At 39.9% G+C, this 26,651-nt stretch overlaps 1 protein-coding gene across 5 annotated transcripts; it reads right to left on the bottom strand.

Annotated features, from left to right (window-relative positions):
* Positions 1-185: 185 nt before the first annotated feature.
* On the bottom strand, positions 186-24,382 carry amotl2a (angiomotin like 2a). Of its 5 annotated transcripts, none has more exons than XM_044128801.1 (11): positions 9,387-10,014; positions 7,551-8,339; positions 7,259-7,397; positions 5,757-5,901; positions 5,576-5,668; positions 3,484-3,779; positions 2,627-2,805; positions 2,328-2,429; positions 2,085-2,245; positions 1,584-1,763; positions 186-831 (listed from the first exon to the last, which is right to left on the bottom strand). In XM_044128801.1, exons 2-11 carry the CDS (start codon positions 8,270-8,272, stop codon positions 755-757), a joined length of 2,094 nt encoding a protein of 697 aa, XP_043984736.1. In that variant the 5' UTR covers positions 8,273-8,339; positions 9,387-10,014; the 3' UTR covers positions 186-754. The 5 variants fall into 5 exon arrangements, with proteins under 5 accessions (XP_043984736.1, XP_043984735.1, XP_043984734.1 ...); XM_044128800.1 differs by lacking the exon at positions 9,387-10,014 and adding an exon at positions 24,354-24,382 and having other exon boundaries at positions 193-831; positions 7,259-7,433; XM_044128799.1 differs by having other exon boundaries at positions 193-831; positions 7,259-7,433; positions 9,387-10,017.
* Between the last annotated feature and the right edge of the window lie 2,269 nt (positions 24,383-26,651).

The raw sequence follows: 26,651 nt of genomic DNA, 5'->3' as shown, positions 1-26,651 counted from the left end.
TGTGATAAACACCTTAAGTTGGATTTTAGTGGCTCTTAGCACTAAATAGAGTGAATTGTGGCCCATTTCAGTTACATATATATATAAACATAACGCAAAATCCTTGACAACAGTAGTCTGCATACGACAGTGTTCAGTAATCCTACACTAAGCAGGAGAAATAAATAGAAGATTCCTTGTTAAGAGGCGGGCGTCTCATGAGCTCTGGCATTCAGGGGGAAGTTTTTTAATCCTCCACTGAGGGTCCGGATCGTGGTTAGAAGAGAGGGGGCATCTGCTCATTTAAATGTGGAGCCATCTCTCAAAACACAGCTTCCGAATCTGAATAGACGTTACTGGCGGAGGGCATGGTTACAGGGGATGCTACAGTAAAGTCAAGATAAGACAACAAAAACAAGAAAAACAGAATAATGAAAAAACAACCAAATAACAGTCACATGACAAAAAGGAGCAGCATTTACATATATAAATACAATTCACAACTCATGACAAACACCATGCACTATGAGCAGCCCAGTTCCTTTTGCGTCGCTAAAATACTTTCCAGGTACCTTGTGCAACATCGCCCGTCCCCAAGTTCCCTCGTGAAATGTGCAGAAACAGCCGAACGGAAAGCTCTGCTCTCCTCTTGAATCACACTTCCACGCTCTGGACTGCACAAGCTCAGTAGAGCTCACATCCACTGAGAACTTTGTTTCTTTTTCCTGAAAACTTTTCGGTCAGGGTTCGGTCTCGTTGAGCGGCAAGTCGCGGCTCATATGAGGATTTCGATCGCCTCGGTGTCTGAACTCTTGAACATCTTGAGCGGGGCCTTCTGCTCCTCTGAGGCGCCTAAAACCGGTAGAAAGCAGGAGGAATTAGAAAATTAAGTTGCCAACAGACCTTGTAGAGGGTACAAGGAAACCAGACATGAAACCAGACTGAATAGTGGTCATTAGTTGTCAAAGAATGTATTAGGGTGATCGGCAATGAATCAATTTTAGCAATAAATCAAATTTTTGTTATTTGAAGATTTAATTTTTGGACATTTGGGATTTCTTTCCCACCATTGCACTCCTTTCAGAGTGATGTCAGCCTGCCTAAGCCCACCATCTTGTTTGACAAGCATATTTCACAGCTTCTGTTTGAATTTACATCAATTATGCAACAAAGTATAAGAGCATGGCGAAGACTTTTTTTTATTTTAATTACAAGAATAAAACCATAATATTACAAGAATTAAGTTGTAATTTTGTGAGAACTCCTACATAACTTAAATGAAGAATTTTAGAATCTCAAAAACTTAGTGGTAGTGGTTTTACAAATAAGGAAAAACCAAATCTTTTAACCCGCCAGGATCAAATTATTATCAGTAGCAGGACTTTTGAAACGACTATGCAAACTATTATGTCTATTATTTAGAAGACAGAATCACAGACCTGAAAAAATGGTCACGTCAGATGATGCTTCCCCCCCTCCCTCATTTAAATGACTTATTCTCTTGTAATTTTAAGATGTTCTTCAGGCAAAACTGAATTTTTATTCTGCTGATATGATAACGATCTGGTACGATTATATAATTGTACCAAACATTAAAAACTCACCGGTCGTAGCTGCTGGAATCCCTCCATTGACTTGTGACCTGTCCTTCTCTGCTGTGACGTCCAGCCCCGGTGTGACCTCATCACTCTGGGTGCTGGAGTCTTGGGTCGGCGCCTTGGCCGCGACGAAGGACGGGGGTTTCAAGATGGCAGCACCTGTCTGGTCATCTGAGAGGCTCTTTCCTGAAAAATGTAGACAAAGAGAAGAGACTGTTTAATCACCCGCTTCCATCCACAATGACAACCCCCTCCACCTGGGAACATCTGCCCTTTTCCAGTTCTTCCTATGACTATTCCTGATCGGCCTATTCTGGAGCGAGAGACGATATGCATTCCAGTATTAAAACGTGTCTCCACGAAAAGGTCGCCTCCTCCTCCCTATTTTTACATATTTTTTTTAGGTTGCGTGCATTTTGCCTGGCACCAGCAGCTGCCACAGACTGGCCACATAGAATCTCACTAGAGATTATCTCGAAGGCGTGAATGGTGGGAACGAGAACTCACCTTTAGTTAAAGCGCCACACGTCAGGGTGTTGATGGAGGGGACGGACCTGGCCTGACGGAGCGCCTGATTCTCTAGCCGGCCTTGTTCCCATCTGGAGCGCTGCTGCAGGACTTTGATCACGGCGTCCTTTTCCAGCAGCCGAGCGTGAAGTTCACGGATCCTGAATGTGACACAGACACAACGTGAGTTTAGGGTTCCCTGGAAACCAACACAGTAGGGTTAGTCACGGTAGGGTTAGTTACCTGTTCTCCATCTCCTGGTGTCTGTGGCTCGATAAAGGGAGGTCTTCGTTGAAGCTGCTGTTTGGTGAATTCCTGGGCGAATGGTTGATGATCGTTGTATCCCTGAAAGTAATAAAACACATTGTTGGTGATATGTTGATTCACAAACTATTTGTGGTTGATCTGATACATTGTTATATTTTTTATATTTCCTTCTCATCTTAACTTTTAATCCATCAGAAACAAGCTTTTGTGTGATTAGTATGGCATGATCCAACTCAAAAGCTGCTACTGAACCCATGAAGAGATTGTCATCATACCTCTGTGCTGCAGCCGTGGCCGCTGCGTCCATGGCAAACTGCCTCATGGTGCTCTCCTCCAGGTACTTCTGCTCCCATTTGGTGATGTCGGCCTCCAGAGCCAGGATGCGCTCCTCTTTTTCCCTCAGCTCCTGCTGCAGCGTGGATGAGCTCAGCTCTGATGCTGTGAGGTTGGTTGTCTGGTTATGGTACAGACACAAAAGAAACAATAGTCTTTTAAACTAACAGATACTCTAATATTTGACTTCTCTTTTCTGTTTGTTTCTGATGGGGTATTCACTCCTGACGGTCCAGTAGACTGTTTTTTTTGGGAACTAAAACTGCAACATTGTTACATTTCAGCTGGTGCAGTTTGCTTTTATACTACTCTGTGTCAAACGATACAAACCCTTAGAAAAACCTGTTCACCTCCTCGCCTGTGGTGGCGCTGCATCAAAAACTACTAAAGGGAATGACACAAAAACTCATGAGGAAGACATGCAGGTATTTTTCTTCACAAAATATATACATAAATAGAGTAGTTTCAGATTGTAGCAGGGGTAGGATTTGTCTTTAGTTGCTGGTACAAGACAACGAGCCATTTCTCCAGCTAGCGCTAGACTCACGGGTTTGTTTTGGTTGTATTTACCCAGAATGCCCTGCGCTACAGGAGCGGTCTCTGGTCTGTTGCATTCATATGTGCAATCAAACAGAGCCAGAGTTGACTACGACTGAACCAAGGCCTAGAGTCCAATTACGCATTCACACCTCCCTAAATGAACCGAACTTTGTAGGCAAATGAACTAAAGTTTGACAAAAGCGGATTAAGCAGCTAAGATTCACATGTTGACAACTTTTTGTTCTATGTTTTTGCTAACCTGCTGTGCCCTGAGGCTCTTCAGCTCCTGCTCCAGCCGGGTGCGAAGCCGCAGCTCCAGGACCTCCCTCTTCTCGCACGCCGCCTGCAGCTGAGCGAGGGAGCTCTGCAGCCCCTCCACTTTCTTCATGTAGGCCGTCTTGCGGTGCAGCTCCTCCTCCAGCTGCCGGTTGCGGCTCTGTGCTGAGGTCAGCGCCTGCTCCAGCCGTTCACTTCTTCGCTGGCACTCTTCACCAGACACACTCAGGTGCTGAATCTGCTTTTCCAATTGTTCGCGCTCCCGCTGCTGCTCTTCGTCTGAGATGAAGAGGGATTTAAAAAGAAAACAGGTGATGTGAGGAAAAAAAATGCTAATGTGTCTAGAGTCAACTGTAAGCTCGGTCCAATGACTCACTCGAACTCTGAGCTGCATTCTTTGAAAGATGACCCAACGAGACATTTATACTCACAGATATCAAAGCATGTGGCTCAAAAACATAATTAGCAATTTGTTCTGTAAGCTAACAGTGAATGGAATTTAGCTTGTACATAAAAACATGAATTAAGCAATAAAAGAAACAAAACTCTCCTTTATTAATTGTAAACCTTCACATTTTATTGGTTATTTTAGAAAGGAGAGCAAGTTTTATGGCTCCCCTGTGCCACTTTAAAACGGGGGCTGATTACACAACACAAGTGCATGCCTGTGGAGGGAATGCAGACTTCCTCTGATCCACTTACGCACACAAGCATAGCTTTGTACTGGCAAAAGCTCTGGAATGCTTCTAAGGACGAGAAGTAAACAAGCGGCTCAAAATATTCCTCAAGCAGTCCTTGTTTAAAAAAATAATAAAAATACATGTACAACACCTCCCATGACCGTGTTTTTATTTGTGGTTTAAGCCGGTGTGGCCCCTGGGGGAAATTTTATGGCGAAAACATTTCAGACTTGATGTCTCAGAAATGGTAAAGGCCTAAATTGGTCCGTGAAAATGATGCCAACAATATGCCAGCAAACTCTTAAAGTAGCTCAGTAAGTTTGAAGCAAGGTTCTGTTAAAACGTAGCAGTTAATATTTTACTGGCAGTAGATAACTTCTTGTGTAGTCGTTTTAGCATAAGTTTCAGATCAGTTGCTCCTGGGTGCTAAAGCTAACGGCTAGTGCAAGACAAGACCAAACACTTGTGCATCATACGACTTTAGGGGGAATACATTTTTATTAACCTTTAAACTTAATCACATTTGCTTTGGGTGGGTATTCAAACAGCAGCCGAGGCAGCACGCAACTAAATAACCAATAGTGTGAAACTCGAACTAAGAACATGTGAAACCTTTTTCGTCTGATTACCTGCCTGATATAAGAGTAAAAGTAGTCAAAACTATCTACGAAATATAATTTCCCTAAATAACTATACTCTTGGTTTTTATATTGCTTTACTTTTAGATAAGAAAGTTACTCTGGCTGAAAATGCTTTATATATTCTGCTCTGAGTGGATGTTTGACATAGGAAGATTACAGACACTGCACACCTCCAACCTCAATTTCCAGTCTAGATAATTGTCAGTACAAGTCGGAAAGACTCAAAATAGGACTAGAATAGAATCCTACAACATTTTGAAGATGAAGTTAATTTAAAACCACAGAAGTCCACTTTGGTCCTGTCTCCTCTCTCAGTAGCCGTTAGCTTGATTACAGCCAGTTATCAAACTGGATTTAAACTGAATGCTCCAAGATAGATATAAATTACAGTTAAAATAATTTGACTGCAAGTTAGAATATCAACACTGCTTGATATTTAATATGGAAGAAGTTTGTTTTAGTCTCAACTCCTCTCTTACTAGACGTTGGCTAGCGAGTGTTAATTACCTAGCTATTAGGTAATTAAATTCAGGTCTCCTTTACTGCAGCTCTGACAAAAAAGTCACAGTGTCTATGCTGACAGCTGAGATGTAGACGTCTGTAATTAATGGGGAGGACACCAGTTCCTGCTTGGCTAATGTTCCTGCTATTGTGCAATGAATCACTTAGAAGTCTGCTTTGACAAACCACATCAATTACCATCTGTCTTGGACAAGCATGTGAAAGAATCAACAAGACTAATGCGATTACTCACTTTGCTCCAGGAGTTTAACGAAGATGTGCTGCCTTGGGTCTGAGCACTCAGCATCACCGGCCGCTCTGTGCTTGTTAGCTGCTCCAAGTTGCTCTGTGCAAAGAAAAACATTAACACGCCGGCTATACACATTATGTCACTTCAACAAGCAGGTGCCTCAAGGAATGAACGGACCAAGTACCTCTGAGATCTCTGTTAAAATCATGCATCCTCTTAATCTCTGCCTCCAGTTTAGTCCTCAGAGTTTTCTCCAAGGCTTCCCGCTTAGCAGAGCCTCTCATCAGGGTCTCGTACGCCTCTGAGATCTGTTGGATCTCAAGCTCCAACTAGAGAGGAAACATAATGAGGATCAGCGTCTGGATGCATCAAAGAGACTAATGAGTCATTCTCACTATTTACAGACAGATGGCTTTTAGACACTATGTGTAACTGAGGAAGGCAGTTAAAATTCTTGAATGAACACTTATGGAGCTCCAGGTTAAGCAGTGGCATGCTGTCCTTTTACAAGACAAAAGAGTTGAGATGCTTTGCTGGAATTCCAGAGTCTGGAATGGTGAGAAAACACTTCACACTTGCCCCATAAAATGAACCATTCACACAACCTCTTCAATGGGACCACACGTCCAGATATTTCTAGATCTGATCTGCACTATAACAAGTCTCTTCAGTGTCAAAGTTGTTTTCCATCAGAAGTGAAAAGGTTGTAGGATTCAATATACATGAAACTTTTGTTGCATCTTTAGGCTTTGACGGGCCATCTTGTTCCATTTTTACTTGCTTTATACCTCACTTATTCCAGGTACAGAAAGGTGTCGTCTGCCACAGGAAGTCATGCATGCCTTGGAGACGTTTTATCAAACTGAGGAAAGAGCTACTTAAGCTCTAGATGTCACTAGCAGATAACAGGAAGGCCAACATTTCTACAGCAAAGTTTCTCTTTTCTTTCCTTCACTGATTGCAACCTCTTTATCATGAAACATTCTAGATTTGTAAATGTTGGCTTTTTTTTTTTTAGAAAATGTCCAAGCTTAGGTAAGTCTGAGTGTGACATGGTTATAGTTAGTTTAGCTGAACAAGTTAAACCCTAACTCTGATTAATGTTTTTCTACATTTATGCTCCTAATATGAAGATTTATTGTCCACTAATGGCTGGAAGGCTATGAAGTATTTTAAATGATAGTATTTATAGTTTTCCAAAAGAAATTAACATCAGCAGATTGGAGCATTACAAAGACCAGAAACTGGAAAAAGAAAATAACAAAAATGGAAATTGTTTGGCAACATTTTGGGTTCAGCAAGGACGTTGGAAGTAAAGTTATTTTAGACTTAGAAACTTATTCACTTGTGCTCATTTGTTCATTCACTCTTAACTAAAAGTACACATTTTCTTCACTTACTTGCAGATGCCTTGTTCCATTAAGTGGGAATAAAAATAAATAATCTGCAAGGTATTTATGCTGGATTATTACATTCTTTATTTTCAGGGTACAATCCCTTTCTTGTTATGTAGGTGAACTACTCAACATATTATGATATTGATTTAAGGTCATGTCACAAAGTCCTAATCTCCATGTTAACACCAAAACACTTTAGATTTTCAATGCCATTCAGAAACAGTGAGTCTGAGAGTTTGGTCTAAGGGGAAACTATTGTCTCTCCATGGTTCGGGGCGGTCTTGCTCACCTTCTGCAGCCTGGCAGCCTTCTGGATGTACAGCTGCAGCTCTCTCCTGAGCTGCTCGTTCTCCCTCATCAACACGTCATTGCCGTTGGAGGATGCGTGGATGCTGTTCTGAGCCACCTGGGCTTGGGCAGACACATACCTGCAAAGTGCAGACATGAGTGATTCACCATAACACCTGAGAACCACAGAAATGACAAAAGAATGCTTTGTCAGGAGTTCTTCGCTTGCTCCTGTTTCATTGTTGGGGAATCCTCATGGCACAATGAATCAATTATATAGTTGTGCGGCTTACCTGTGGTGCTGTGAGTAAAACGGGGGAGGAGGGTCTTTGTGGTACTGTACATGCTCCTGTGAATAGCTGAGCATGTACTGAGGAACTCGGGCACATAGGGGATAATCTGGAGGAGGGCCGCGCTGGTCTGCACCCTGTTGGGTCTCCTGTCCGTCATGCAACACGGCATTTAAAACAAGATTCCTATAAAGCTGCGGATAGCTGTGGGAAGAGGTCAGAGCCGAAGCGTCTCTGTGTCCATTTCTCTCCAGCGAGACCTGCATGAGCCTCTCGCTCAGGGAGCGAGCGTGCTCCCGCTTCACATCCCACTGTCCCTCACTTTGAACTCCCACCACGTCCGCGGCGGGGCCGTCCTGCTCGGACTTTTCCCTCCGAGAGATCAGGTACTGCGAGTGCGCTTTGGCCTCCTCGTAGGTCGGCAGCTCCTCCCTGTGGAGCTGGTACAGATGACACATGGGATTCTCGGAGGGCAGGCAGTCCCCCTGGTGCTCCTGTCCTTGGGGCTCCTGCCGCGTCGACATCTGCATGTACTGGGTTTCCTCTTGAGTGAGGCTCTCCAAAGAGGAGCGGGGACTGCCTGTGCCCCCGCCGCTGCTCTCTCCACGCAGGGCCTGCTGCTGGATGGCCAGGAGAGTGCGAGTGTCAGTCAGGTTCCCATAGCGGAGCTGCTCCTGGATGAGGCGGTGCAAGACGGTTCCTGAGGAGTCCTCAGCTGTCCTCATGTCAGTCAACAAGAAATCAGTGCACAACTTAAACAAAATACAAGCTTGATGTTGACACCTCAACAATCTGAAAAGAAAAACGTAAGAGTCTTGATCAGTCTTCAACAAGCAAGAGCTGACCATTTCATCCTTCGCATTCTGTATTTTTGTAGTTTGGTCTTTTGTTTCCCCCCCCAGGAAGAGATTTCATATCCACACAAATGACTAAAGAATAAAAGTAATTGACTATAGTCTCCTAATTGTCCACTGTACGTAAAAGTGGTTTTGTGACTGATAGTCATTTCAGACCTTCAGGTTCAGGTCTAGGGGGTAATATAGTCTCCTGAAAATAATGACCTTTTTTTAAAGTTGTGGTTAGATTTGATCATTATATCTACAAAATGTATTTTAAAAAATCAATTTCAGAGATGAAAACTGATGAACACTGGTTAGTAAAAGAGTAGAAAGAAGTTTGGTTTAAGAATGGGGAGAGCAAGGTAAATTTACCAGGTGCCATCCGGACCTGCCAAACAGCATTACTGATAACTACAGTTATACGTTTCATTATTTTAACATGCATCCATTAATCTGTTGTGTATATATCCGCTTAGTCGGGCAGCATCGCTGGTGCCTAGTTCAAGTCCATTTCCTATTTCATTGGGTGATCAGCATGGACAGGTCACCTGTGATTAAATACGCTTCATTTCTTTCTTTCTTTTTTTTTTTTTTTTATTTACAATAGTTGCACAATACCTAATGCCGTCTAACATGAACTGTTACTGGAAATACCCTGGAGAGTGATGTCAGAAGTACAAACTGAATTTTCGTGCCCACACACTCCAGAAACAAGGATAAACACGGAAATAATTATATTAAAACAAACGAACACTCGAATAAAAACAACAAATAACAACAAATTAACGCAGCAGCGTTACTGAATAAATAGAGTAGAAATATTATGCTGTTTGTATATAGTTTAAAACAAATATGGGTAGTTTTGTAGGTGCTACATCTAGGTGTTTCACCAGGATTCTCCATATGGAGTCTACACATGTAAGAAAGTCTATTCGCTAAACATTCAGACATTAAGCTGGACGAAAATCATAAATAATTAAAAACAAAACAAGCAGCTTACCTCGCCTCATTCCACCGCGAACACCGATAAGAGTATTTCTTTTAATAAATAATCTGCCCCTAGTTTCAAAAACGCCAACTATCGCTTTCTCCAGGAGCTCGTGGACATGTGCGCGCGCTGACTGGGTAGAGGCAAAACTGAGCGCGTGAAGCTTCGAGCTGCGTGGATAAATAACTGAGAGGCGATTGTTCCCTGAGCCTGGAATGGGAGGAATGCAAGCTCCGAGCCCCTGTGGGATCAAAAGCAGGAGCACAGGAGAAAGGAGGAGGGGGAGGAGGAGGAGCATGGAGGGAGGCGGGACCCCAGGGGGGTTGAAAATGATTTCAGAGCTGCAGCAGCAGTCCCTCAGCTGGCTGCTGGTGTCATGTAAAAAAGTTGGATTTTTTTTTTCTTTGTGAGAGTGTTTTAAATCCTTGCAACTTTTAAGATTAAAGCATATGTAAACCTATACATTTAAATATATAAAGACAAAATTTTCCTAATATTCCAGACTGATAAGGTGGTACGTTTGTAGCTGATATTTATTAGCCTTATCAATATCTCTTTCTTTCATCTTCTTTCTTGAGTTAAGTTTGACTGATACATCAACAGAAGTGTCCCCTGGCACCTGACCTTTTTATTTTTTTTATTTATTTACTTATCTTTATTATTATTTTATTTTATTTATTTATTTTTCTTCTTTCTTTCTTTCTTTCTTTCTTTCTTTCTTTCTTTCTCCCTTTTTGAGTGTATGTATGGGTTGAGGGAAAGAGATTTACATATATTTAGTACTGTGGTCCTTTTTATTTTATGATGTATCTGTTTCTGTCTGCTAACGCAGTATGTTTTCTCTCACTTGATCCATTTTATGTATTTCGTGTAGGTGTATATATGTGGGTATAATTGGGCTTGTTCTAGCACAAGTATGTTTGTATTTAAAGGTACGCTGTTAACTGTATAACTATTGCATTGTCTTTACACTGTACCTCATGTTAAAGCATAAATAAATTTGGAGAAAAAAAATAAAAATAATATATATATGTATATATATATATATATATATATATATATATATATATATATATATATATATATATGAAGACAAGCGAACATTTTTTATGGAAGAGCGTTGGTAGGTATTCACAGAAACATTCGAGGAATGCGATAAGCTTAAAGGAAATATGATTCATAAGAAGGTCACAGACCGTGAAAAAATGTGGGAGTGGAAAATAGGGATGTTTCTTGCAGTTATCACGACCTGGACCAGCCCCCACCACACCCTCTTTTAAGGAAAAACAAACACATTGTTACGTTATGTCACATTCACTTACTGACATATTATGGAGAGTATTCTGAAAAATAATGTTCTTTAGTGATTCGTATATCTAAAACTAGGTAATGAAGACATCTAGCGTTTCATTTTACATCCAAATCAAATGCCTATATCAGATTTGTCTTTGTGAATCCTCTGCATTCAAACCATAACTCTACGTTATGAACTGAACATGCAGTTAAGCAGCACATAACCACTTCATGCACAACAACCTTTAAAAAAAAAATTCTTGTAAGTTATAGGAACACACAAGGCAATACTGCCCAGGGAAGAAGTGGTTTAAAGTCATATAATAATGACGTGTGTGATGTTTTGATTAAAAAAATCTGCACTTTTCTCTTAGCCGCTTTGTGTTTGTTCAATGAAATATCTTCAAATCTTGGAAATTGTATGCCTTAAAACTATCTGCTTTTTTGGAATCCAGTGTAGATGTAGAGGAAAAGCCCTTTGTGTACATATCTCAGCTTTATAAAGGCTTCAGTTGATGTAACGATTGACTATGTTTGAACTCATTCGATGTCCAGTCTGTAAGCAGATAATGAAAATCTCATGTTTTCAAATGCTTTAAGATGCACAGGGTTGCAAGCTGGATTGTACTTCACGACAGAAACCATAAACAAACCGGGTTATGGTTTGTTTATGGGTTACATCTGACCATAAAGCTGATAAGTGCTAATATATAATTGAGACAAGGATTAACGTTTTTCAGGTTTTTTTGTTTGTTTTGTTTGCATGAGTCTGGTAAATATTTAAGCCGTGGCCCGTGCCAGTTAATTGCAGAGTGTGTGTTCCTGTGTGTGTGTGTGTGAACACGGCGGGACAGGGGAGGTGGGGGTGTGCCGGGAGCGAGGCATGCTGCCTGCCAGCTGTCCGTCGACTCAAATCCCCGTCCCCTGCTTTAATGAGAGCTCTGAGAGATGCATTGTTCTCCCCAAAAAGCAGACATGACGGGGGCAGCCGTGCCATCTGCCGCACCCCGCCGCCCCTCCATCACCAGCACCGCCAGAGCTTCATTCACAATCACAGCCATGCATGAAGATGGAGACACTGGGATCAGCTGGTGTTGGGGGGAGTCGTTGGGGGTCCAACAATGAGCGGAGGCTTTCTGCAAGACAAAAAAAAAATAATGCATCGTCCTAATTTAGCGGCTGGAGTTTATGGAGGAAGTGAACAGGCCCCTGCTTGATAATGCAGCCCAGGTCGACAAACTGAAGGTTCACTTGTCTCAAACGGAGGCAAGCGGGTTGATTTGCATGGCAGTTGAAGTCTAACAGTTGCTGAAGAATGCTGAGCAAGTGATAACGATCCAGTTCTGCAGTGTTGTGATTCAACTGGAAAGTCGAGATAAGCCCGGGGTTTAATGCCTCACATTGTGTCGCTTCTCTGAAGAATTTATGGTTTACTGTGTCAAACATCCTCATATCTGCAGGTTGAAAATTAATTTGGGGCAATAACGCAGGCAAAAGTATTTACACCCTTTGAACAGTTCCACAATGTGTGACAGACCAACACAAAGCAGCTGCTTATCTGAGAATAATATATATTTAAATGTGTAGTGTTATGTAAAATTGACTTTTTTGAGCTTTACACTGTGCTATTATGTTATTCTCTCATCAAAAACACGCCTGGAGTGTTGCCTTCATTCCTTCATGCATGTTTGAGAAATCCTTGAAGCTCCCATGCAAAACGTGTGAATGTACCTAGTAACACCTTAGAGACGAGGCTCCTCCTCAGAGCTGCAGTTTCCAAACTTCTGAGCTTCTGCCTCACAGAGCAGGCCTTAACCAAGACTCCTCAGCTCAGCCCCTACAGACTAGCCATTAACAATTAGCAAACACCTGATGGAACTGTGCATTGGATGAGCTCATTATACGAGCTACGTCTCAATGCATCACTGGTGAAGATGTTGAAGGGTTAATAGAGGAGCCATGTTGTGGTGACTTTCTGAAGGCGGAGTTTCCGAAAGGGATTTTAAAGAGAGAGAGGCGCAATTTCAAGGCATTAAATTATGAAGCCAAAATTCCTTTAAGTCACATATTTATACAAAATTTGTTCAACTGAAGTTAACAGTTTCTTGACTGCTGTACAATTGTATCATGTACGTGGAAAACGACTCTCTATAAGTACATGGCTTCAAGCTTCTGTCTGCTTTGCAGGCTTTTTTCACATGTTTGCAATAAGTACTTGTACTTTTTATTTCAAAAAGGACAATGTACAACTCAAACATAAATGTCAATATGTGTTGTGTTAAATCAAATCACAACTTTTAGCTTTCATTTTCAGTAGCAAATGAAAGCTTTAGAAAAACAAGAATCAAGATAAGAATAGTCAATGAAAAGGTATGGTAGTTTTATTTATTTAGCACATTTTCAGCAACAAGGCTGTTCCAAGTGCTTTACGTGAATTAGAAGGAAATACAAACTAAACAACAAACCAAAACAAAGACAAAAGGGTAAAAGTATAAAACTACATATTGGTTCCCCATGTTTAATAGGAATAAGTAGTCCATAATTTATTAACTAGTCGCGGTTTCTCTGGATTCTTATTCTGATAAAACTGCATGTTGGTTCTTCATGTTCAGTAAGATTAGTGAGATATAAAACTAAATGTCGGTTTAAAGAGATGTAAAAAACAAAATACATTAATTTAAAGTAACACACTAAAATATTGTCCACTAACTTCTGTCGGCGAACAACTTCCCCATTACAACCCATCAAGTTTCCAACAGGTCCATTTCACAATGTCGCTGTTGACTGTGAGGTGAAGGAAACCCTTTCACCATTATGACCGATAATGGACTACAGTTCAGATCTGTAGTCGATTACCCTGGTTACCAGCAAATCAGTACAATTTGCTGATTTTCTGACTGAACATGGCAACGACTGTGTACCATCCTCAGCCGAACGGATGTCTGACTCTCTTTAATGTAGTATTCAACGGACTCTTCAGACAGCACAAGCTACTGAGTAGCTATGGAGAACTGTGGTTAGGGAAATGCTTCATGGCTATCAGGGTACCCACCATGCGACAGTGGAACGCCAGTGCAGACTAAATTGAATCTACAGTATGACCACATCAGTGCAAATGTTGATAAAATGCCAGTAACTAATGCAGACAGTCACACATTCCACCCTGGAAAAGTGAGACACAAACCCCAAAGAGGACAAGAAGACCGTCTTGAAATGAGGTCAGAGGTGAAAGGTACACCATCATGCTAATCTGTGAAACAAAAATGTCAATTTGATGTGCTTAATTTCATTTATGACTGCCATAGAGTTTGAGTCTTAACTAAAATTGTTGCCAGTGTTTGATCCAAACATAACGCAGCAAGAACTAGCAGCTATAGACAGAAAATGGACGGACGGACAGATTTTTTATCATTTAATCAAGAAGTTTGTTTCTTATAGGAAATACAAGAGGAGTATGAATTTATATCAATTCTAAAGTATCAGTTTTAACTTAGATTTCAGCAAAAAAACAAAACAGAGGCATGTCAAAAAAAAAAAATCTGCCTCAGTAATCAATGAGAAAATCTTCATTACAGTAGTCAAACTCTTGGTATAATTACTGACCAACTTTCTGTATGCCAATACTGCTATTTTGATGATTTATCTTTCATGATGAGCTGTAAGACTTTGACATTGGAAAGACTCTTTGTCATCGTCCCAATCTTTTTCTGCCTTCACTCTTAATTTTTCTGATGTAGGAAAAAATTAAAGGATTTCCTTAACCCTCCTGCAGCCTTAGCACGACACACAGGAAGAGCGCAGCAGATGTCACGGTCGGACAACGGAAAAGCAATGAGGGCATCCCGTCAGGCCGTCAGTTCCCATAACAACGGTAAAAAAAAACTTTGTAAAAGCACACGCGGGGTCCATAGGATTTCATGTTAGGACTACAGCACGGAAAAGGAAAATGTTAGCTTCAAATGCACTCAATTATAAAAATATAGCTTGCCGCATTTGATTAGCCACCAGGACACACAACTTTACTCCTCTGTGTCACAGACAAAAAGCCTCTATATACACACAGTACTTGCTCAACCATCACACCAAGCGCCACACCAACAAGCCGTTTTAGCATTTATTAAAAAAAGCAGCTCATCTCCAATTCCCACTTGATGTATGAATGTCTAAAATACATTTTTCTTCTAGTAAAAATTCAGGCATCCACAATGTTCATTTGACATAGGACATTGTGGATAGACTCTGCTGAGGCTATACTGATGCAAAGTGAAGATTTAAAAGTGTTTAGGTTACAGAAATGTCTGTAAATCTTATGTACAGGAGGCGTCACTTCCTCTCTTTGGTTCCCTGGATAATTTGTTTGCTTTCCCACAGTCAGTGATCAGCATTAGGGATCACTTTTCCACGTTTTCAGGCAGACCAGACTTCACTTGCCTGGCTCAAAACGGAGTTCAGATAAGCCGCATTCCCAACTCACAAATTCATTTCTTTCCTCCAAATGAGCGTTTCAACTAGAATCAGATACATCGCTCAGAAGTATTGTTACAAAAAAGAAATGTTTCTCTGATCATTTATTTTCCTCACATCCCAGATGTAACAACCCACAGTTCAGTGAGTAAGGTGGGATAATCTGTCACTCTATTCACTGAGCGTATATGACGTATTTCATTATGTCTAATGACTGTTAGTGTTACGATACAATTGCTTATTACGTAACCACGATTCAAGTTTAATGGAAAGATTCATTTCTCACACCCTTCACTACTACTTATGTCTGCCTTTCACACACAAAAAAGTTAAGCCGGCGTGAATAAGTGCTTGACTTGCTTGAACATGCAGCAATTATTTTTCCCCCATGACTACACCCAACATCAACACGAGCAACTTCAGAGACAAGCGAGTTATGAGTTATTGTGTCATTCCATTCCTCAGAAATCGTATAAATCCGTTACTCCATGGATTTACCGTCTCAGTTTTTCCAGTGTAAATAGGAGGCAAAAATGCTTAGGTAAACAAAGTAAATGAGATAATATTTATACGTTTCATACAAACCAAAGCCTGCTGATGCTTCCTGTTTTATTTTTGATTTGTTTGTTTTCAAGGTAAGCTCTGAAGCAGCACTTAGTGTTTTACTTTGTTTCTGTTCAGAAGAAGACGGACAGCTGGTTGGCGTTTCCACTAAATGACCCTCCAATAGCACATTTTCTCTCGCTTATTTAACACTGTCCCGGAGTTTCAGGTACAGTTACTGTCAGTCGGAGCTTTAAAGGCTGGCCTCTTGAAGGCCGTTAATGGCCCGGCTTACTGGGTTAACACAATACAGACACTGATCTGAGAGCAACAGCCTTGTTACGTGAGGTATGAAAGGCTTGGCGCTGGAACAACTCCCTTTGTTTCCTGCAAAAGGAGGAAATGGCCACATTCCTCGCATTACCATGTGCATGGGGTTCTGGCCGAGCCTCCCATCAGTGGGCTTCAAACGGGAGCAGAGTGGCGGCTCTCTAATGACACTCTTGTAACTTCAAACCCTTTTTTTTTTTTTTACTAAAAGAGTAGAAAAAAAAGTGTGTGATGACTGGTGGACTTGCTCATTTGCTCATAGTGTCTACTTAAGAGTTGGAAACAGGGGAAGTATTTTGTATTTTCTCAGCAAGTAGTGTTATTTTATAGTACAATCACGTAACTTCAGGTGTTATATATATAAAAACATGACTTAAGAATATTTAACTTCATAATTTAGCACCTTGAAATTGGGTCTCTGTGGCTTTAAAAACTCCTGCTCTTTCTGAAACTCCACCTGCAGAAACCCATCACAATTTGGGATTTTCTGTTGCTTTTGGAGGAATTATTTCTTTGTCCCTGCGTGGATTTTCAGCCCATGTTTGTGTTTCAGAGAACGACGCTGTAACTTTCACATGTGATCACATGTGATTCACACAAATTTTACATGTGAATGATGTGAATCACATGTGAAAGCACATGAATACCTGTGATTTTGGAACGTTTCGTGGTAAAATCACATGTGATTCACATGTGGAAATGTGTGATTTTACCACAAAATGTTTCAAAATCCACATGTATTCATGTGCTTTCACATGTGATTCACATCATTCACATGTAAAATTTGTGTGAACCACATGTGATCACATGTGATTTTCATGGGATTTTTTTGTAAGGGAAACCATGACATCATAATTCTCTTAGCTTATGGTAAGATTTGACTCTAAAGAAAGTAATAAAAACCTTTTTTCTTTGCCATTAAGAAAGTGGAAATGATTTTGCTATTCCTAACCGACCTAAACAAGGAGCCTTTAATTTGATTTAATGTCAGATAGAAAGCTTCCATCTTTTTTGTTTTTATTAAGTGTGAAATGTACTGTGGGCTTGTGCTTTAGTGAAGAAAATACAAAAAGCAGCCAACCAAATGCCAGCAGCCAATTGGAGGGCCGTAAGACAAAAACATTTACACAAGCGTGACCTGTTCCAGGTCCAGCAGACACTGGGCCTCTTGCACTTGGTGACAAGAAATTTCTCACATTAACATAAAAGTAAACAAATGACACCGAGCTGGGGAGGAACTGTAAACAGGACTACGCCTGTGGGAGACGCCGTTTATAGATAAGACACATATTTTTGTTTGCGTCCCGTGGGCTCATTCCTGCTACGCCTTTCGTTCTGCATAATTTCAGAATAACTATAACAAGATAAGGACGGCATACATCTGGGTCTCGTTTTATTCAAAGCATCGCATTTGTCGCATCAGGCTGCCAGTCTATGCATCCCTGTTCTATTCTGCTGCTCTTATAGGTGAACGTGGGCAAGAAGAAAGAGAAAAGAAAAAAAAGGTGAAATCACGGACACAATGCTTTCTGTTAGTTTTTTCAGGAGTGTTCCTATTTTATACTCAGTTTTCTTTTCTTTTTTTTTTAAATCAGGACTGGATTAAACTCCTTCTATAGGGTCTTGTTGGTTCCTTTCGGAGCAAAATCACAGCATTAGGTTAAGACTGACGAGATGAAAACAAATGATCCTGAAACAAGAACCATCTCCTGAGTCTAGGCTAGAAATCAGATTCGTTTCGCTTGGTCGTTTTTAACCACTAATTAAATGCGACAGCAATGAGAAACTTCTGTGTGAACGGTTTACGTCCCCAAAGCGACCCGGATGCTAAGAAGAAAATGTGGACGTCACACAGCAGCGCCCTGTTTACCGATGTAATAATGGACGGAGGAATTTTAAAGATTATTCAGCAGCGGAAGCTGACGATATCATCACAACATCATAACAGGGCAGAGGAAGCTGATAAAAACAAAAGCACAATAAATAGCGAAGCTCTTATGTGAAACATTGTTTGCAACTTCTGTAACGAAGCCTGTTTGGATCTGCAGTCAGAGCAAAGAGAGGAGGGCTTGTGATGCGCTTCCATTACAAAGCTGCACAAAACTTTGTCAATCTTCCGCTAATGTCAAAATAAATTAAAAAAAAATTGCAAATTGCAGGAAAATTTGAATAAGACATTTTATTCAAATCATGTAAATAAGTTTGTTCGCAAAAGGTGAAGAACATCATCCTCTTACCACTTTGTGTTGTCTTCTTTGTCTATTTCGCCAGTAGTAACATCCGGTTGTTGATCATGTGACTCCAGATGCAGTTCAGATACGGCTGAAAGATCGCTGTTCCCAGTGTTCCTGAAGCCATCGGAAGACGCTGAGCTAAATCTACGTGCTTCAGGGAAACGAGCCCCGGGTGTTTGTCTCACAACAAGGGCGCTGCTGTGTGTCAACACACAACATGAGCATTCTCTGGAACGCTTGTGCTGCCAAATACCTTAAAAAAAAAAAAAAAGACGACACCTGAAGGAAGCTAAAAATACAATTAGCTGGCGTTTTATAGGTATATTGTCCATTCATTGCCTAGATTGAGCAACCGTCAGAAGGACAAAGGTGAGTTTTGTTGAAAGATGAATGACGTATTAGCTTTCTAAAAACAAAGAGGATGGAATTTCATGGGATGTCACAGGGCTGCGGGGCTAAAAGGCAGATGTTTGTGGGGAGACAAAGCACCAAGTATCTCCTGCCCTCCAGCTCGGAGGCAGAAGCACCTGTCGTCTCCCACCATATGGACACACAGCCGCACGCAAACACACCATGCAGTGTGTAACACACACACACAGACTGCTCGTACAGCCAACGACGCAAAATATGTAAGGAGACCTCCGTTTTATTTTCAACTAATAATAAAAGTGAAATAATATTAGCACCACTTGAAGTTTTCCTCATTTTCCACATAACAGAATGTTTTAATAGGGCAGACCAACACCAACGATACAAGGTTTACAAGTTTTAAAAAAATAGTGTAGTTGTAGTCTATTTTTTTAAATTTTTTATTTTTAAAGTAGTAGTTCTACCGGCAGATAATTTCACTTATAACATGGGAAAAATTTTGTTTTTTTTTTAAGTGGAAATCTACTGGAACTATTACTTTTTCACATTGATATTAACAAACTGACTTACAACAAGCTCCCGAATCTTGCTGAAAATTTTATAGCAAATTAGTCTAGTCTTATTTTAAGTGCCCCAAGATATGTCAGACAGAAATACTCAGTAAGATTGTGTTTTTGCAGCGTAAACATACACCCAGAGCAACAACAGAACAGCTTAGGAACAATGTTTTTCATGTGTTTTCCTCACTGAGCTTTACAAAATTTTACTCATAAAACATTTGAAAAAAAGTATAATTTTCCTTCCACCTCACAGATTTTCACTACGTTATGTCAGTCTGTCACGTGAAACTCAAATAAAATTCATGAAGGTTTGTGGATCAGTAGAAATCCTGTAGTAGGGAGTTCTGACAGTGCAAAAACATTACTACAACTGGCCGCACATCTTATTTAGTTGAAGTCAGCTGTTGATGGTGGGTTTTTTTTTTGTTTTTCAATGCTACATTTCTTTCAGTCTTTCTGCTTTGTGCTGAACATGTGTACAGACACACATAAACCCGCCCCCTTCCAGTCCCCATCTGTGCGGATCCGATCCGTTTGGAAACAGATGGCTGAGCAGAGCCTGGGCTTCCAGGTCAGACCAGGATGAGTGCCGTCCTCCATCGGCCCATAGGCCAGAGTGCAGAGATGGATGGCTCTGTGCCTGAGACCCAGAGAGGGGCTGGTGTCACACAGAGAGCAGGTGGTGGACCTCTGAGACACAAGCTAAACAGCTCACTGCCCCGACACCAACAGAGGTCAAAGGTTAAACACCAGGGGAGAGCGACTAATAATGACTGTCGGGACTACCAGCCCAAGAAGAAGACAGAGAGGGTTCTCAGGGACCGTAGTAATGTTACCGCTTCATTTTGTTGAAATTCATCAGAGATGAAGTAAAATACTTTTGTTCAGCTCAAATGTTGCAGCATAAATCGACTTTCAGACAGTTTAATGCTGAATTTGTGTCGCATTCAGACTTATTAATCTATGACAGGGTGTTAGGGTCATACTAATAAAAAAAAATTATGAGACCTAATAGTAATCACAAGAATAAAATTATGACAATAAAGTCAAAATATCACCATAATAAAATCTAAATAATACAAGAATAGTCCTAATAAATTCAGAATATTATGAAAATAAAGTCAAAATAAAGTTAAAAATATGGCAATAAAGTCAAATGAGATTAAAGTAAAAAGAGATAAGTAAAATTAAAGTCAAACACTAGCATAAAGTTATGCTATTTACAAAATAGTCATAACATTACAAGAATAAAATCAAAATGTAAAATAAAAGAGAGTAAAGTCATAATATCACGAGAATAAAGCTGAAATAATATGAGAAAAAAGTCAGAAAGTTGAAAAAATAATTTATCATTTTACTCTGATAATATAGATATTTCTCAGTTTCCCTAGTTTGGCTCTGATACGTCGTCATGCTAAAGAAACCAAACATTATTAGCAATCAGGGTTGACCTACTGACAGGCTGCTCTGGGAAAACCTGCCTGCTAGCATTCACATGGATGTTATTTCACCACCTAGCTAAACATCACCCGTCCCCTCTCACCTCCACCTGCTGCATGATGGGAAAAGCTCTCCTGTACGGGGATGGGAAACACAAACCACACACACTGGAAACCTGCTGGGTTCATTCTGGTACAGCAATTAACAACCAGCAACCAAGATAACTGCTGCTAGCCATACAAGCTAATAACAAAGCATAATGTATTAGCTCTGGTGCTAATTTCCACCTGCAGCCCCAGATCAGCTGGTAACTTTTAAAAATGAATGCATAAAACAAAAACGGATGTATGCTGTTAAATATATGTAATTCATAACTAAAACACCATCAGACATACAATTTAACCCAAGAGCTCACTATACACAGGACTCACTCATATTCACTTATATTTAAAATAAAAAGAAACATGAATCAAAACAAAATGCTCTGTAAATCCAACTCAGTTTGTTCTCGTTTTTTGTGTTTGTTATTACCAAGTTTTGTCGGCGGTTTCATCTGGTTCAGACTTGTGAAAAAACTTGGGCCCTCACTGCATTTACATTTAGACATTTGAACTGTCAACTAAAAAACAAACAAACAATCATAACTTTAGGGAGGTTTTTTTTCACACTTTTTGCTTTCCATACTCAGTGTGTTCCATGTGCATTTTGTTCTTCACTTTAGTAGTAATCTAAGTGAGACAAACAATAACGAAACACAAGAAATTAATAACATGAACTAACTAAAATAACTAAGATCTGAACTAGTAAAACGGTAAACAGAAAAAAGGCCGAACTAAGGCAGAGCACAGAAAACAAACGGACAAAACTACAAACCCAGAAAAAGCAACAACCCAAGATCCTGACAAATTGTTCATTTATATTTTTTTTCTATAATTCATCAGAAACTACCATCAGAAATGAATGAATATGAAATGGTTATGATGTATAGAAGTCAAAAACAGTCATTTACAAGTATAAAATGAAGTGAGGAGGGATGAAACACCAAAACACAAGCATGACTCGAAGATCTAACTTGGTGAAAATCTAAACTGACCTGATGCTGTCAGAGCCTTAATCCAGAATTTGAGTTGAAAATCTAACCCAACTGGTTAAAACTCACACTGCAGCGGCGTTATGTTTAGCTAACTGAGGCTGGGTTTGGTCAGTGTTTGATCCAGGACTTAATTAGTAAAATGACCCAACCACAGCTGTTTTTGACCCTTCAGATTTTCATGAGCAAAGTCTTACTCCTTCCATTTAACGCTGCAGAGTGTCACTTTTATCTAAAAATAATATATATTCTTTTTAAAACTGTCACCTGACAATCTGAGAAAAGATTGTATTCCCATTTAAAGAAACAAAAACAACCAATCAGAGCCAGTAGGAGGGTCTTATTGCTGTCAATCAACTTCCTGTACTCACTGCTAAATGTGCTAATTGCAAAGAAACATCTTACTGTTCCAGGATTATCTGCAGTCATCGATGGCTATGCTAACTAGCCTTAGCATTCACAGTAGGCTCTGTGTGTGTTAATCACCCCTCTGCAGCGCCACACAGAGGTTGATTAACAGCACTAAGACCTGACTCCTGGCTCTAACTGGTTGTTTCTAGTTAGCACTGGGAGGACTAAGAGAAGGTGGAGGAGCTGGGTGTTTTTATGGATTATCTGGCCCATATCACATTGTCACAACATAGTGAGCTTTATAACAGATATGTATGTTTATAAAAAAATAAATAAATAAATAAATAAAAAATTTAAGTTACATACTAGAGCTTTGAAGCTCAAAGACTGTTTGCTAACATCAGATGTTCACTGTGTTCAGTGTCGGCCCAATCAGCTGCGACCATTTTAGAAACATAAAGCCATCGGCTGAAAAACTACAGTTTAAAATATGAACTTTATTTATTAAGCTAAAAACTTATATCCTCTGCACATTTTCATAACTAAATCTCTGCTCAAAGTCGGTGGGAGTCTGTCGCTACACTTTGCTTAGATTTGGCCCCTCATGGCGCTTTGATCAGTCACTTAATGTTTGACCTGACAGCTGAGCTGCTTCCGATGGTTCAACCTGTTCATGGAGTCATTTTGGTTTACCCGTTGATTTATTTATTATTGGATCTGAGCGGAGTGGCGAGGATCATTGTATGAAAGCCGACACAGTTTCCTCCGCCCGCCCCCACCTTGTTCGCAAAATGTTTGACTTTGTGTTTCTGGCAATTTGCTCCTATTGTGAATCACTTCCTGATAGGAGGTGCTCTGGGAGACCGGCTCAGTCAACTGCAAAGGAATGTGACATTCCACTCTAATCTTACGGATGTTTCTTTGGATTTCAGAGACCGATTTCAGCCATTTTCTCTGTTGTTTCTGGAGAAAGTGTTTCCTGACTGACACCCGCGCCGTGCTCTGCTTTATCCACAACTGACTACAACACATGGTTTTCTTGTCACTAGTAAACCACTTGTCATTATGTTGGATTTGACCGCAAACATTTAGATGTTTTATACTTATATCTTCACTTATTTATGGTTTAAGTTTTAATATCTAGAAACTTTTATATTTGCTTCTTGTTTCCTTCTCATCCTCTGAAATTGTTTATTTTTCTGAGTTTCAATTGTTTTCTTTGATTTCAATTATTTGTGAATTTTCTGGTTTCTTTTTATTGGTTTGATAGTGAATTTACATAGCAGTTAAATATCTAGCTCTGAGCTAGCTACATATTTAGTTAGCTAACTATTTAGCTCCAAACTAAATATTTAGTTCTGAGGTAGTTATATTTTTAGGTTAGCTAGCGCAGAGCTAAATATTTCGTTTGGAGCTAAATTGTTAGCTTGCAACTGTGCTGTTTACAAATGAGGAACATGGTGGAAATATAACTTTGAAAAGTGAACCCTCGGTTTTTTTCTCGTGACTTTTTAAATAATCCAAACTACTGCTGTTCATTTTGGACTGTGTGACTTTACCACTGTGCTGTCTTCATTATTTAAACAAGCCGTGTAGCACGTTCAATGAACATCCTTTACCTTTTTATTTATAGCCTCTGAACGTTTTTATTCCTTTGTATTGAAAAGCTTCCGTTGTGTGTTAGGATTCCTTCTTGTTTGTGTTACTAGCATCTACCTGCATGTTTCCAAATAGCAACAGAAACTGTTTATGCTCGCCGATGTTGTACCATGTCAGGGGAAAGCTTTGGTAAATACAGAGCTCGCTAAACAAACACTGTCTTGCTATGATAACCTCTGACCAGATGTGAAAAGCGGAGTTAAAGGGAAAAGAGAGTCAGGGGAGCAGAGGGGTCAGACATCAGGAATGAGGAAATCCCACCCTCACCCCAGCACATAGAGAACAGGAAGTAAAGGCCATTTGCATACAAATTGTTCTTCAGTGGTGCAACATAAGCATCAGCGTGAGGGTGGGTTGCCAGCAGAGCAATAACGTAAATCACCAGGTGGGTATAATGTGTTAGATGGGATCCTCTGCCTGCAGATGGAGATGTGGCTCAGGAAAAAAAAAACTAAACTCTTAGAATAAACTAATAAAATATGCATTTTTAAAAGTATTTCATCTATGTTATCGATGCAGAGGCCTCTCTCTATCACAACGGATAGCTCTGAATTTTCACCGTTTCTTTCATAAAGTCATCTGGTTTAGACATTTAGAAAGCAGAACTGATTTATGGTTAATGCACTGCAAAAACACAAAATCTTACCAAGTATTTCTGGTCTAGATCCTGGCACAAATATCTTAGTGCATTTGAAATAAGACAAAACTAACTTACAAGTTAACTTTTCAGTGGGAGAGTGTTTAAAGTCAAACACTCCTTAATACGGATGAAAAAGCGCCAGTTCCACTGGCAGATTGTTTCACTTGTGTTACAAGCTACTTGTAAGTCAGTTTTGTCTTATTTCAATTGGATGTACTTCTAAGAAGTGCATGCAATAATTGTTAAAACATACTAGCAGGGTTGCACATTCCTGTATGGGATTCGTTTAGTGCCAAACATATGTTCCGTGTCTATGTAAGGTTACATGTCTGAGCTGCAGCTAACATGGTGTTCTGGCCCACAGGTTTGCACACATGCTCTAAACTTTTGAACTTTCTTATGTCAATGTTTAAGATGAAGTTCAATCTCTTTATACCTATACAACTGACTTTTTAAAAAATATATTTTATTTCCCTCCTATCTTCCCTTCACTCTCTATCTTATTGATCCTCTGAGATCAATAAGATATTTTTTAACTGAATTAAAACAGTTTTTTTTTTTTTTAGCTATGTGGTGAAAAAAATCGAACCAACTAAAAAAACAACTTGGTTCAGATCAAAAATACCAAACACCCCTGTATAATATTTGTGAATAATCCTCATCTAGAAGCAATATTCACAACCACGACTAGCACAAGTGGAAAACAGGTTCAGGAGAGGCGGCACGGCGGCACCGTTGGTAGCACAATAGCTCCGTTTCCATTACAAATGTGAGCAGAAGTTTGTCAATATTTTGTTGATGTCGAAAAAGCACAATTTTACAATTGCTGTGTTTCCATTAAATAAGAAATGCAATTAAAATTACAGGTGAATACATTTGTTTATGCGATAAGTCATTAAAAAACAAGTCGCACCATCATCCTGCAACTACTTCCTGTCGTCTTGTTCTTCGTGGTTTGTGCCAGTGGCAACATCCTGTTGTTGATTGTGTGACTCGAGTGATTAAAAAAAAATAAAAAAAGGAAAAAGTGTGTTCACTTTGGCTTTGCAAAATAAACTAATTTTGATACGGCCAAAACCATCCTACCAGCAAAACTTTTTATCAAAAAGCAAGAGTTTTGTTTGTTTTTTTTGCTTTACTTTTTTTTTCCAAAATTAAGCAATTTTATTTCAAAAAATGTCAAATTGCTCAGTTACATGATCAGTGAAAACGCAGCTCCTACTGAAATGTTCAGCCGGTAAAAAGACTAACAGAATTTAAAAGTCTAGTTCGTGTTAAAGGAGACCTTGTGCAACGCTGCACACAACGCTTCACTTTTCTCTCTTTGGTGAAATCAAAAATGCTAAAACCTCTCCCATCGGTCACGTTTTGTTAACTTACGTTGTAATTGTGAAAAACTGCTGAGCAGATTTTAAACCTGTGGAGAAAACGCCCTGTGGAAACCTGACGGTCTGTGACGCTGTGGCCCCTGCGGAGCCACCACCACAGGTGATGACAAGCTTTTCTGTGATCTCCTGAAACACTGACGGGTTTATGGTTCGCGTAATTAAAGACATAAACATGCGGAATCAGTCAGGCAGAATGTGGCATGAAAGGTGAAGAGGGTCAATGATGTTTTGATTCTGGTTCAGGAGGCGGTGGATTCTCAGACTTTAGATAATTAGGAAAGGCGTTCCAGTTGCTGCACGCTCATGTAAGCCTTGAGCTTTGTAAAGTGATGACAAACTTTTGAGTGTCTCAATAAGAACATCTGGTTTTTTTGTTGTTGTTGTTTTTCTGTTTGTTTGTTTTTTTAAAGGCCATTAAATAGCAGTAGCATTGAGAGGTAGCATGTTGCGTAATGATTTCAGCGTCCTTCGCAGGGAGCAGGGTGTTCCTGGAATGGGAACAAGGTCCGATTCTGAGAACAAATGTTCCTGACAACAACACCACCTACCCCCCGGACTGCAGCGGCCTCAAAGTAACGGAGCATGGAAAAGAAAAGAGGGGAAAAAAGGAAGGAAGGGAAAAAAAAAAAAAAAGAGTGAACATAGCGACGGATTATAAAGAATTGAGATCTCAGAATCTCAGTGAAATCTTACTTTCAACTGTTCTCAATTATAGGGAATAAAAACATTTCAACTAAACAGGTCTTGGTGGCACATACTATAAGAACATAACAAATATTTACAAAACAAAAGAAGATTTAGATGGTTTATATGTGCTATATAAAGGATGGATGATAACAATAACACTTAATTTGATCTTAAATACTTCTATTTCCTCTGCATGTATTTCCCAAATTTCCCTCCTAGCATAGACACA

The sequence above is a fragment of the Gambusia affinis genome, linkage group LG10 (assembly GCF_019740435.1).
Source record: "Gambusia affinis linkage group LG10, SWU_Gaff_1.0, whole genome shotgun sequence".
Taxonomy (NCBI): domain Eukaryota; kingdom Metazoa; phylum Chordata; class Actinopteri; order Cyprinodontiformes; family Poeciliidae; genus Gambusia; species Gambusia affinis.
The sequence above is the reverse complement of the archived record's forward strand: the minus strand, read 5'-3'. Positions and strand labels throughout refer to the sequence as shown.

Bases quoted from the DNA above. Each gene is read 5' to 3' on its own strand.
- amotl2a (XM_044128797.1), bottom strand. From the start codon at position 8,395: ATGGTCAGCTCTTGCTTGTTGAAGACTGATCAAGACTCTTACGTTTTT. The intron at 7,434-7,550 runs GTAAGCCGCACA...TGTGGTTCTCAG, and splicing joins TTTTACTCACAGCACCACAG to GTGTTATGGTGAATCACTCA. The intron at 2,246-2,327 runs GTAACTAACCCT...TGTCACATTCAG, and splicing joins CACCAGGAGATGGAGAACAG to GATCCGTGAACTTCACGCTC.